This window comes from Anomaloglossus baeobatrachus, chromosome 6 (genome assembly GCF_048569485.1).
Source record: "Anomaloglossus baeobatrachus isolate aAnoBae1 chromosome 6, aAnoBae1.hap1, whole genome shotgun sequence".
NCBI lineage: Eukaryota > Metazoa > Chordata > Amphibia > Anura > Aromobatidae > Anomaloglossus > Anomaloglossus baeobatrachus.
This window is the reverse complement of record NC_134358.1, coordinates 492,117,384-492,131,459: the sequence shown is the minus strand read 5'-3', so window position 1 is coordinate 492,131,459 and position 14,076 is coordinate 492,117,384. Positions and strand designations below refer to the sequence as shown.

At 49.5% G+C, this 14,076-nt stretch overlaps 1 protein-coding gene across 1 annotated transcript in view; it reads left to right on the top strand.

The window, feature by feature from the left end:
* The window catches only part of WDR48 (WD repeat domain 48), a 103,274-nt gene that overhangs the window by 37,676 nt on the left and 51,522 nt on the right, over nt 1–14,076 (top strand). The window contains exons 4-8 of the mRNA XM_075316734.1: nt 4,518–4,600; nt 4,829–4,958; nt 6,448–6,536; nt 6,819–6,920; nt 9,041–9,265. Coding sequence (XP_075172849.1) covers nt 4,518–4,600; nt 4,829–4,958; nt 6,448–6,536; nt 6,819–6,920; nt 9,041–9,265 — 629 coding nt within the window. The remainder of the gene's footprint in view (nt 1–4,517; nt 4,601–4,828; nt 4,959–6,447; nt 6,537–6,818; nt 6,921–9,040; nt 9,266–14,076) is intronic.

The window sequence follows — 14,076 nt, the reverse complement described above, 5'->3', positions numbered from 1 at the left end:
TATTAAGTATTTTTCTGGCCACGCTGTCTTCAGAGAAGCAGTCCAGAAACACCACGCTTACCAGATAAGCGTTTCTCCAAACGTATTAAGGATACACGTTCTCCCTTTCCCCCTGACGTGGTCAAGCGCTGGACCCAGGGTCCAAAGGTGGATCCCCCAATCTCCAGGCTTGCGGCTAGAGCCATAGTTGCAGTGGAGATGGGACTTCACTTAAAGATGCCATTGACAGACAGATGGACCTCGGGTTGAAATCTGTCTATGAAGCTATCGGCGTGTCGGTTGCTCCGGCATTCGCAGCCGTATGGGCACTCTAAGTTATTTCAGCTGGTCTTGCGCAGCTGGTCTTGAGCACCTGTACATCTGTGCCGCAGGTGGCGTCCTTAACCTCGCAATGTCTGCATTGCGACTTACCCTATTAATGCTGTCCTAGAGGGACAGTCGAGGTTTCGGTCCTTCCCAGGCTCGGGCAGGTCCCAATTGTCCTTGTCCAAAAGGGCTCAAAAGGGAGGAACCGCTACCAAGGCGGTCTCCTCATGACTTTCAGATCTCTCTCTCCGCATCCGCGGTTGATGGCAGACTGTCCCGCATTGGCGACATTTAGCTGCCACAGGTCACAGACCGGTGGGTGAGAGACATTGTGTCTCATGTACACAGGATAGAGTTCTGTTCTCGTCCTCCGACTCGATTCTTCAGAACTTCCCCACCTCCCCACCGAGCCGGTGCTCTTCGGCGGGCAGAAGGAGTGGTAATCCCGGTTCCTCTTCAGGAACAAGACACGGTTTTTCCTCCAATCTGATTGGGGTGCCAGAAAAGGATGGCTCTTTCCGTTCCGTTCTGGACCTAAATCTGCTCAACAAGCACGTGAAAGCCAGGCGGTTCCGGATGAAACCCCCCGCTCCGTCATTGCCTCAATGTCTCAAGGAGATTTCCTAGCATCAATAAGACATCAGGATGCTTATCTTCACGTGCCGATTGCTCCAGAGCACCAGCGTTTGCTACGGTTCATTATGAAGACGAGCATCTTCAGTTCGTAGCCCTGCCCTTCGGTCTGGCGACAGCCCTACGGGTTTTCACCAAGTTCAGGGCAGCAGTGGGAGCAGTCCTGCACTCTCAGGGTCACTCTGTGATCCCTTACTTGGACGATCTACTTGTCAAGGCACCCTCTCAAGAGGCATGCCAACACAGCCCGAACGTGGCGCTGGAGACTCTCCAGAGTTTCGGGTGGATCATCAAAATTTCAAGGTTAAATCTGACACCGACCCAATCGCTGACATATCTGGGCATGGAGTTTCACGCTCCCTCAGCGATAGTGCAGCTTCCGCTGGACAAGCGGCGTTCACTACAGACGGGGGTGCAGTCTCTCCTTCCAGGCCAGTCACACCCCTTAAGACGCCTCATGCAGAGGCAGTCACTGTCGCGCAGTTTCATCTGCGTCCACTTCAATAGGAAGTCGACGTCCCGAGACAGGAACGTCTCCCTTCTCAGACGGTCAAGGACTCTCCTCAGAGGAGTCCATCCTTCAGATCAATCTTCTGGAAATCTGGGCAGTGTATCTGGCCCTGCAAGCCTTCCAGCACTGGCTGGAAGGAAAACAGATCCGAATTCAGTCGGACAATTCCACAGCGGTGGCATTCATCACCCACCAAGGCGGAACACGCATCGCCAAGCCTACCAGGCAGTCCGGCGGATTCTGATGCGGGTGGAAGACAGAGCATCCATCATATCCGCAGTTCACATCCCGGGCGTAGAAAACTGGGAAGCAGACTTCCTCAGTCGCCAGGGCGTGGACGCAGGGGAATGGCCTCTGCACCCGGAAGGGTGTCAGGAAATCTGTAGCCGCTAGGGACTGCCGGATGTCGACCTAATGGCGTCTCGGCACAACAACAAGGTCCCGACCTTCATAGCGCGGTCTCGCGATCAAAGAGCGCTGGCGGCAGACGCCTTAGTGCAAGATTGGTCGCAGTTCCAGCTCCCCGATATGTTTCCCCCTCTGGCACTCTTGCCCAGAGTGCTACGCAAGATCCGGTCCGATTGCCGCCGCGTCATACTCGTCGCCCCAGACTGGCCGAGGAGGTCGTGGTACCCGGATCTGTGGCATCTCACGGTCGGTGGGCGCTGCCAGACCGGCCAGACTTACTGTCACAAGGGCCGTTTTTTCCATCAGAATTCTGCGGCCCTGAACCTGACTGGGTGGCCATTGAGTCCTGGATCCTAGCGTCTTCAGGATTATCTCAAGGGGTCGTTGCCACCATGAGACAGGCTACAAAGCCCACGTCTGCTAAGATCTACCACAGAACGTGGAAGATTTTCTTATCCTGGTGCTCTGCACAGGGAGTGTCACCCTGGCCATTTGCATTGCCTACTTTTCTTTCCTTCCTGCAATCTGGGTTTGAAAAGGGCTTATCGCTCGGCTCCCTTAAAGGGCACGTCTCAGCTCAATCGCTGTTTTTTTCAGAAGCGTCTAGCACGCCTTCCTCAGGTACGCACGTTCCTGAAGGGGGTTGTCATATCGTCCCTCCGTACAAGCGGCTGTTAGATCCATGGGATCTAAACAGGGTACTGGTTGCTCTCCAGAAGCCGTCCTTTGAGCCTCTGAGGGATGTTTCACTTTCTCGCCTCTCACAGAAAGTGGCCTTTTCTAGTAGCGGTCACGTCTCTTCGGACGGTGTCCGAACGGGCAGCGCTGTCATCCAAAGCTCCCTTCCTGGTGTTTCACCAGGACAAGGTAGTACTGCGCCCGATTCAGGAGTTTCTCCCTAAGGTGGTATCCTCTTTTCATCTCAATCAGGATATCTCCTTACCTTCCTTTTGTCCTCATCCAATTCATCGGTATGAAAAGGACTTGCATTTGTTAGATCTGGTGAGAGCACTCAGAATCTACATTTCCCGCACGGCGCCACTGCGCCGCTCAGACGCACTCTTTGTCCTGGTCGCTGGTAAGCGCACAGGGTCGCAGGCTTCCAAGTCCACCCTGGCTCGATGGATCAAAGAACCAATTTTTGAAGCCTACCGTTCTGCTGGGCTTCCGGTTCCATCAGGGCTGAAGGCCCATTCTACCAGAGCCGTGGGTGCGTCCTGGGCATTACGACACCAGGCTACGGCTCAACAGGTGTGCCAGGCAGCTACCTGGTCGAGTCTGCACACTTTCACCAAACATTTCATGTGCATACCTATGCTTCGGCGGACGCCAGCCTAGGTAGAAGAGTCCTGCAGGCGGCAGTTGCCTCCCCGTAGGGGAGGGCTGTCTTTGCAGCTCTAACATGAGGTATTTCTTTACCCACCCAGGGACTGCTTTTGGACGTCCCAATCGTCTGGGTCTCCCAATGGAGCGCCGAAGAAGAAGGGAATTTTGTTACTTACCGTAAATTCCTTTTCTTCTAGCTCCTATTGGGAGACCCAGCACCCGCCCTGTTTCCTTCGGGATTTTTGGTTTGTTCGGGTACACATGTTGTTCATGTTGAACGGTTTTCGGTTCTCCGATGTTACTTCGGAGTGAATTTGTTTAAACCAGTTATTGGCTTTCCTCCTTCTTGCTTTAGCACTAAAACTGAGCAGCCCGTGATCCCACGGGGGGTGTATAGCCAGAAGGGGAGGGGCCTTACACTTTTTAGTGTAATGCTTTGTGTGGCCTCCGGAGGCAGTAGCTATACACCCAATCGTCTGGGTCTCCCAATAGGAGCTAGAAGAAAAGGAATTTACGGTAAGTAACAAAATTCCCTTCATTTCCCACCCAGGGACTGCTTTGGAACGTCCCAAGGTCTGGGTCTCCCAAAGGAACGATAAAGAAAAAGAGAATTTTGTTTACTTACAGTAAATTCTTTTTCTTATAGTTCCGTATTGGGAGACCCAGCACCCTCCCTGTTGCCTGTTGGCAATTTCCTTGTTCCGCGTGTTTTCACCGGCTGTTGTCGTGGACAGCGTTTCCGGTTGTTCCGGCTCTTGCTCTGTTCTACTTGTGGGTGGCTATTCTCCTTCAGCTTTTGCACTAAACTGGCTGGGACTGGCTCATCAGGGGGTGTATAAGCTCAGAGGGAGGAGCTACACTTTTAAGTGTAGTACTTTGTGTGTCCTCCGGAGGCAGAAGCTAAACACCCAAGGTCTGGGTCTCCCAAGACGGAACTATAAAAAAAATAATTTACTGTAAGTAAACAAAATTCTTTTTTTTTTTTTTTTTTTTCTCAAGTAATCCTCAGCAGTTATGCAATGTCACATTTCATTTTTTTCAATTGTTTATATGGCTATTTGTATTTTTCATTCCTTATGTGTCATAAAGCAGTTATGCTTGTTCATATTTCTCTGAATTTGGTGTGCAGCTTTCACTTCATATAGATTGTGTATATTTTGGCTAGCACCCTGTTGACATTTACACTGGTGTTCCAGCAGTTTTTTTGATTGACCTTCATATCTCTGGCAGTCGGTGCCGGCAGAATGTGTCCGTCATATACATGTCTCTTCTGCACAGAATACATAGCTCATGGTTTATCGTCTCGTAATCTTGACTCTTGTGTTTTCGGCAGTGATATCGGCGTCCTCTGATACCACAGTTAAAGTATGGAATGCGCACAAGGGGTTTTGTATGTCGACCCTGAGAACACACAAGGTAAGCGGAAAAAAAATATCAAACTTCACTGATCAGAACTGAGCATGTGCCTTTATCCATATAGCTAGTCTTCCATTAGCGCGTGTTGTACGGCCAGTTCCTGGGTTATAGGGCCGTCCTGCACATAAATCTTTGTTTCAAATAGATGTCAACATAAAGTTTAAAGTGATGGTCCCAGCTTTTCTGTGTTATGTGCTTATCTTTACCTGTGTGTCCTTCTACCCCCAGGACTATGTGAAAGCCTTAGCATATGCAAAAGACAAAGAATTAGTGGCATCCGCAGGACTGGACCGACAAATATTCCTCTGGGATGTAAATACTCTCACTGCACTAACGGCATCCAACAACACCGTCACTAGTGAGTACAGTCACTGCCAGTAACCTGCACCTGTATAGGGGTTGTCCCACAAAAATAAAATATGAATGACAAAAACCTCACGTATATGATTGGAATAGCTAACCCAATGCTCCTATGTGTCTATACGGCTGTCATGGCGTCCCCTGATGTTTAGTGGGTTTCATTTGAATACCTGAAAATGGTTTTCTTGCCTGCCCGTCCCCCATCACTTCATGGAGACATAGGTAAACCTTAGGACTCCCTTTCACCCGCTTTCTGGCCTTTTCTTTCTTTAGTGAGGTAGACAAATGTGGAAATCCAGTGACCGGCATGCCGGATACTTGTTCCCACTGGAGGTTTTCTTCTGACCTCACTGATAAATGCTCGGCCAGCATGACGTGTTTGTGGAGTCAGGGCGAATAGCTGTTCCAGGTCTAATCTGTATGGACGCACATTTATACAGTGGAACCTCACTTAACGAGTAACTTGGTGTGCGAGTATTTCACTTAATGAGCAAAGCTTGCTGTAAATTTGTAACTCAGTTAACGAGCAAGCATTGTTGAACGAGCAAAATACCGCGCACACTTCCGGTTCCGTACATCCACCGCGCTCTGATCCGCTCTTGCAGTCCTCACAAACACTCACGCACACACACACATTATGCTCACCTTACGTTCCGTTCCATTGCTGGCCTCATGGATCTTGCAGTTCGCCACTACATGATGTGTATTGGCAGCCATCGCGACAGGGGAGGAACTTCCGCTGTCAGCCGCTACTCAAAGGCAGCGTGCTGGCCAATCAGAGGCAAACTGCTCCTGCCCTTGACTTCAGCGCTCTGGCAGCGGAAGTTCCTCCCTCGTTGCGATGGTTACCCGATACACGTCCTGTACCGGCGAACTGCAAGATCCAGGAGGCCGGCGATGGATCAATAGGTAAGGTGAGCATAATACTGTATGTGTGTGTTTGTGCATGTGTGGAATGACAGCATAGGGGACCAGGATTGGACATTTAACACATTGTGGAACGAATTGTCTGCATTGCAATGATCTTGGTTAACAAGCACAGTCCCATAACGGATTGTTAACCAAGGTTCCACTGTATATCCATTTTATTTTTCTGATGACACCATGCCTCTCTCATGGTTTACTATTTTATAAAGTTAATGTCATTATCCCGGGAGAAGAATATCCAAGAATATCCAAGAATTACATACCGTATTTATCCACTCCTATACTGTACACGTCCACATTCGCCTCCATAACCAGTATCTCCCGTTTCAAATTAGTATGACAAAGGACAGAGTGAGCAGTAACATGTATGAAGGGGGATGGCTGGCTGCCTATTTCAGTAGCCAGACTCCTTTTCTGTTTTTTTTATGTGTTTTGTTTTTTGTTTTTTTTTTTTTTTTTGTTTTAATCGATTTGGACAGAAGGGGCTTGGATACTGATATGAGCCATGTGTCGAAGTCCTAAATGGGTTTTCTTAACCAGTGACTTTTCCTTTTCTTCAGCTTCATCCTTAAGTGGAAACAAAGACTCCATATACAGTCTGGCCATGAACCAGATGGGAACTGTCATCGTTTCTGGCTCCACTGAGAAGGTAACGCTGGGCTGTATTGTCATCCATTATTTATTCCTTATTCTCTACCTGTCCGCACTCACTGTATTCCTACATTGCACCATGTCAAGCCATTATTACAGTGTATATAGGTCCAAAAACAGAACCAGTCGTGATCAGCAGGGGCTGCTTGATGTCCTACATCGATGGAATATCATCCCTCTATTAAGAGTCTTATTACCATTTTAAGCCCAAACTACATACTTCTATTATTCCAGACTTCTTTTCACTTCCTGAACATTATATATTAACGCTGTGTTACAGGTGCTGCGGGTCTGGGATCCCAGAACATGTGCAAAACTCATGAAATTAAAAGGACATACTGACAATGTAAAAGCTCTATTACTGAACAGAGACGGCACTCAGGTAATTATACTTCACCTGGCATATATCCTATGCATCAATTCAGAATATCAAAGAAGTTGGGGTTTGGTTTTTTTTTTCATTTTTATAATCTAGTGTTAGATGGCTGCCGACACTTGCACAGACCCTATGTGCTGCCCTGCACTTTCTAATAGGAGGGGTCCATGGGGACTCACCTCCATGATTGATGCTATACTTATGATGTATGATCTCTTTTATAGCATTTTCTTTGTGGAACGGCGGCAGCCGTGGAGGCTTTCAGCAAGGCCCCCGATTGCATTGGTGACACATCAGCACCCCGTGGGGTCAGGGTTAATGAGTCCCGGAATGGCATGCCTCCCAGTCATCCTGCTTTAATTGCTGCTGTCAGAGATTAACAGTGGCATTTAAGGGGGTAACAGCAGTGATCACTGGTGCCATTCGCAGGTACGGGCAGTGTTCTTGCAGAAATTATTTAAAGGAACACTAGAAATGAAAAGTAAAGGTGACATATAGTGCTCCCCACATACTTTAAGGTCCGTTGAGCCAACAACTATTCCTCTTTACCTCCCACACCTATATGTATAGGGAGGGTAAGCTCAGCAGCTGCCAGATGCCTCAATTGTCCGGTCTCCTTGAGAATGATGGATTGAGCATGTTGGAATCCAACAGAGCAATCTTCTTATCAGATTTTGCAACACCGTACTGTAATGATTGGCGGGTGTGGCCGATGTTCTCTGATATGGATGGCCACCCTTGTCTCCTCTGAGAGATGCCTCCATATTATACATTGAAGGTGATCATCCATTGCTACTTTCTTGTTACTGCCAGGTATAGGATTGTAGTAGTGGTTGATCTCCTCCAGGTCAAAGGGGCACTTTGCACACTACGACATCGCAGGTGCGATGTCGGAGGGGTCATGTCGAAAGTGACGCACTTCCGGCGTCGCACTCGACATCGTTGTGTGTAAATCCTAGATGATACGATTAACGAGCGCAAAATCGTCGTAATCGTATCATCGGTGTAGTGTCTGGGAATTCCATAATTACGTAACTGCGATAGGTACGATGTTGTTCCTCGTTCCTGCGGCAGCACACATCGCTGTGTATGAAGCCGCAGGAGCGAGGAACATCTCCTACCTGCGTCCTGCAGCTCACGCCGGCTATGCGGAAGGACAGAGGTGGGCGGGATTTTTACGTCCCGCTCATCTCCGCTCCTCCGCTTCTATTGGCCGCCTGCCGTGTGACGTCGCTATGACGCCGCACGACCCGCCCCCTTAATAAGGAGGCGGGTCGCAAGGCAGGTAAGTCCATGTGTAGCTGCCGTAGCGATAATGTTCGCTACGGCAGCTATCACAAGATATCGCTGCTGCGACGGGGGCGGGGACTATCGTGCTCTGCATCGCAAGCATAGGCTTGCGATGTCGTTGTGTTCAAAGTGCCCCTTAGACAATCAATGTATAACCTAGTTCTCAGTTTTGATTAAAGCCCCACTCCAGCAGTGTTTTGTTTCTTTGTCTTGTTTTTATTTTATTTTACTGCTGAAGTGGAGCTTCTAATGTACGTCCCGGACCAAGTCTTATATTTTCCTGCCACCATCTTCACCACCTATCCATGGCGCTCCCGTCGGCCTCCAGCAGTTTGTGACCTGCCGGCTAACCCAGTGTTTTGTGGAGCATGCTTGAAGTCACAACTGAATAAAAGTCTATGCGAGCCTTGTTCTGGTTCTCATAGACTTGTATTGAGCACTTGTGACGTAATTACTGACTTAATTACAGTCACAAGATGGCACCGCAGGACTGGAGCGATGTCTTTGGAGGGTGAGTATATTACTAGGGGCAGGGACCTTTCGTTAAAAGCCCCACTCCAGCAGTGAAATAAAAAAAATGCTAGAGTGGCGCTTTAACAAATGAGATAAAATAAGATCAGAGGCAATTTTGTACCATGAGAACGATCTGGGCTTTGGTTTTTGTACATAATGTGTTTCGTGTTTCTTCTAGTTGGTGCAACAGGGGTAACATAAACCCTGTATTCTGCCCGTAGCTTTCTATGAAGGGCACCCTCATGTTATATCTCTGTATGCAGCATGTGGGGTAAGCGTAGCCTAAATCCCAATATATTCCTCTAATATCCTCCCTTCCTTAGTGTCTTTCGGGCAGTTCGGATGGAACCATCCGCTTGTGGTCCCTCGGCCAGCAGCGGTGTATAGCCACATACAGGGTCCATGATGAAGGGGTCTGGGCGCTGCAGGTGAATGAAGGCTTCACTCACGTGTACTCCGGAGGGAGAGACCGGAAGATCTACTGTACTGACCTGAGGAATCCGGACATGAGGCTGCTCATCTGTGAAGAAAAGGCTCCCGTACTAAAGGTGAAGATTACATCTAAGTGTTTTATTTCAGTGAGGGCTGGTTTGCTTTTATTACCTTTTTTAAAGGGATTGTGCATTTTTTTCTAAATAGGTTACATTTTTTTTTGTACCAAAATTCCTTACGGTTTAATTATAGCATACTAACTAAAGAATATATGTCTGGAACACTAATGGTGTGAACATGGTGCAAGACTCAAAAACATAACTATACAATAGGATAAAGAGTTGCACAAAAGTCACAATTGTATATGGGAATGATGAAAAGCAAAACTGCTATGGGAATACTAGACTGAACTATCTGAAAAATGGAATATGCATAACTGCTATGAATAATAGGAATATGAGATGTTTAGCCATTGTATTGATCAATGCAAAAGAGCCCCAAAACCAACGCCAAGGTAATCTCTATTCAGTCTAGAATTCCCACAGCAGTTTTGCTTTTCATCATTCCCATATACATTGTGACTTGTGAGCAACTCTTTATCTTATTGTTTCATTATAGCAGTCAGAGCACCTTTTTATTTCTTATTTTTCTTTGCCAGATGATTCCCCATCTTTGCTGATTGCCCAGCATAAAATAAAAAAAATATACACTTGCCTCACTGACCATCGACAGTTTCAACATTGGCCTCGTGTTTCCCGGCTGTCACATGACATTAAGTCACGTGATCGCTGCAGCCAAGCAGTGGCCACTGATCAACCGCAGTCTTTATTATTTTGTCAGAGTGGTCAGGTTGGCCTGTAGTTGACGAACCCCTTAAAGGGAACTTGTCGCCAGATATGGGCTTTTTAAACTAAATCTAGCACCTTAAGCAGCGCCTGTGCTGCATTCTAGAACTGTGCACGTTACCCCCTCCCTCCCCCCCGTAGCGCTCAAAAATGCCTTTTATACAATTTGCATGTAAATTATCCGGTCCAATGGGCGTCCTATTCTGTGCCTCCTGTCCCTCCTTTCGCCGTCCTCCTGAACTGATTGACATGGATGACGCCTCGGATGCTATCCACATAGGCGGGCAGAATCTCTCGCCTGAGCAAACATATTCCCAGCTCGCGAACCGTCGAGTTCTCTGCGCAGGTGCGAGATTTTGCCCGGTGATGTGCATGACGTCACCCGCTTCATCCACATAGGCGAGCAGAATATCTCTTCTGCGCATACATAATCCCAGCTTGCGCAGGCGCACTTTGCTCTTCCCTATTGCGGGCAGAGCCGAAAACATAGGTGCTCCTGTGCGAACCGGCGAGTTCTCTGCGCAGGTGCGAGATTTTGCCCGGCGATGTGAATGACGTCACCCGCTTCATCCACATCAACGGGCAAAATATCGCGCCTGCGCAGAGAACTCGCCAGTTCACGCAGGCGCACCTATGTTTTTGGCTCTGCCACAAGCCTGTGCAAACTGGGAATATGGTCAATTTGCCCGCCTATGTGAATGGCATCCGAGGCGTCATCCACGTCAATCAGCTCAGTAGGAGGGCCAGGAGGCACAGAATACGAGGCTCTAATCTGACCAGACAATTTACATAGCAGACAAGAGATTTTATAAAGGTATTTTTGGGGGCTAGAGGGGGGTCAAGGGGTAACATGCTTCTTCATGGAATGCAGCACAGGCACTGATTAAGGTGCTAGTTTTAGTTTAGAAAGCCAAAATCTGGTGACCGTTCCCTTTAACCCTTTCAGCCCCAAACCTATTTTGACCCTAAAGACCAGGCCATTTCTTTGTCGCTCCATTGGGAGACCCAGACAATTGGGTGTATAGCTTCTGCCTCCGGAGGCCACACAAAGTATTACACTGAAAAGCGTAACCCCTCCCCTCTGCCTATACACCCTCCCGTGGATCACGGGCTCCTCAGTTTTATGCTTTGTGTGGAAGGAGGCACACATCCACTCATGCATTCCCATTTTAGTCAGCAGCAGCTGCTGATTTTATCGGTTGGAAGAAAAGAGGGCCCCCACGGGGCCCCCGGCATGATCCCTTCTCACCCCACTACGTCGGCGGTGCTGTTAAGGTTGAGGTACCCATTGCGGGTACAGAGGCTGGAGCCACATGCCGTTGTCCTTCACCATCCCTTAGAGGCTCTGGGAGAAGTGGGATCCTGACCGGTCATCCATTTACTAAGACCGGGCTCCCTCCGCAGCCCCTGTGGGAATCTGCCGGACGGAGTCTATGTATCCTCAGGGACAGGGCCCTGCATCTAAAGGTACTCTGTGTCCCCATGGGGACTGTGCATGGAGCGCTTGTTTCACAGACGCTGCAGCAGCTGCTGGTTTGTGAAGACCGGGACTTCCGCGCCGACCGAGCCTGTTTGTCGGCCGCGGTATTAAATCTAGTCCCCGGCTTCATTGCGGCCTAGTACCATAACTCCCGCCCCCGGGCCTGCCAGTCAGGGGTAAGGGCGGGACGGTCGACCTGACGTCGGCAGTGAGGGCTGGAGCATACTTTATGTTTCCTCCCCCCCCCTCACTGATCACTGTGGGGCCCCAGATTCCCGCACTTTTTTAGTCGCCGCCCATGGCTCCCTCCTCCCCTGAGAGCTCCGGCAGCCATTTTTTACACATTCTGCCGGTGGAGGATTTCAGGAACGAGCTCTGCAGCTCTGGGAGACCTAAGGCAGGGAATCTGGTGGACACACACTCCGCTTTGGGCGGTCGGTAAGCCACACCGGTCACCCTAGGGTGCCGGAGAGTATATATATATATATATATATATATATATATATATATATATATATATATATATATATGTATATATGTATGTATATGTATGTATATATATATGTATATATGTATGTATATGTATATATGTATGTATATATATGTATATATATGTATATATTTTCTCTGTTCGGCCGGGTTGTTTACTTTTGGCTATATACCCTCAGTGATCACTCTCCTAGGAGACAACAGCATGTCGTCCACAGAGAGCAAGGGCGCTAAGGCAAAGGGTTTTTTTTGCAACCTGTACCTCTTGTGGGGCTATGTTACCTGCGGGTTCCACCTACCCTCACTGTGAGCAATGCTCGACCCCTGTTGCACTTGCTCAGCCGGAGCCTCGGTCACTAGTGGGCCCCTCGGCTCAGGCAGACCCTCCTGCTTCCACTGTCCTGGTGGCAGGGACAGAGTTTGCAGTTTTTGCTGAGAAACTCTCTGAGTCACTTTCACAATCCATGGCTCAGTCTATGGACAAATGGTCTGCCAAGATACTAGAAGCCTTGCAGTCCAGACCGCTCCTTACACAGGCCCCGGGCACTGTGGGATCATCGCCTCCAGGCCCCTCTCGGTCTGCGCCGCAGCGTGCTCCCGGGGTGGCTCTTAGGTCTCACGTGGAGGACTCCTGCACGGACCACAGTCCCAGACCGGCTAAGCGGGCTCGCTGGGAATCTTCCCCGACCTCCTCACGCTGCTTGGGGTCTCAGCTTGAGGACTCTCTAGAGGACGAGGCGGACGTCGCAGCTCAGGGCTCTGACCCTGACGTTGCCCTCAATCTTGATACACCTGAGGGGGACGCCTTAGTGAATGATCTTATATCGTCCATCAACCAGGTGCTAGATCTTTCTCCCCCACCTCCAGCTATAGAGGAGTCGGCTTAGCAGCAGGAGAAACACCAGTTTAGGTTTCCCAAACGTACACGAAGTGCGTTTTTCGATCACTCTAACTTCAGAGATGCTGTCCAGAAGCACAGAGCATTTCCGGACAAGCGCTTTACTAAGCGCCTTAATGACACACGTTACCCCTTCCCCTCTGACGTAGTTAAGGGTTGGGCTCAATGTCCCAAGGTGGATCCTCCAGTCTCTAGACTGGCGGCTAGATCTGTAGTAGCAGTTGCAGATGGCTCATCGCTCAAGGATGCCACTGACAGGCAGATAGAGCTCCTGGTGAAATCCATCTATGAAGCCACAGGCGCGTCTTTTGCCCCGGCCTTTGCAGCCGTGTGGGCACTCCAAGCTATCTCAGCTTGTCTGTCTGAGATTAATGCGGTCACACGTACCTCTGCTCCGCAAGTTGCGTCTTTGACTTCTCAGGCGTCGGCTTTTTCGTCGTACGCCATGAACGCCGTCCTGGACTCTGCTAGCCGTACAACGGTGGCATCCGCTAATTCGGTGGCAGTCCGCAGGGCCATGTGGCTACGCGAATGGAAGGCAGACTCTGCTTCCAAGAAGTTCTTAACCGGGTTGCCGTTTTCTGGCGACCGATTGTTTGGCGAACGATTGGATGAAATTATTAAGGAATCCAAGGGAAAGGACTCGTCCTTACCCCAGTCCAAGCCGAAGAGACCTCAGCAACGGAAAATACAACCGAGGTTTCGGTCCTTTCGGCCCTCAGCCAAGTCCCAATCCTCTTCGTCCAACAGGCCAGAGAAAGGCCAGAGGAATTCCTATGCGTGGCGGTCTAAGTCACGCCCCCAAAAAACCGCCGGAGGCACTGCCTCCAAGGCGGCTTCCTCATGACTTTCGGCCTCCCCGAACCGCATCATCGGTCGGTGGCAGGCTCTCCCGCTTTTGCGACGCCTGGTGGCCACATGTCCAAGACCGATGGGTGAGAGACATTCTGTCTCACGGTTACAGGATAGAGTTCAGCTCTCGTCCTCCGACTCGTTTCTTCAGAACCTCTCCGCCTCCCTCTCGGGCCGGCGCACTTTTTCAGGCGGTGGGCGTTCTGAAGACAGAAGGAGTAGTGATTCCTGTTCCCCCTCAGGAACATGGTCACGGCTTCTACTCCAACTTGTTCGTGGTGCCAAAGAAGGACGGATCATTCCGTCCCGTTCTGGACCTCAAACTGCTCAACAGGCATGTGAGCACCAGAAGGTTTCGGATGG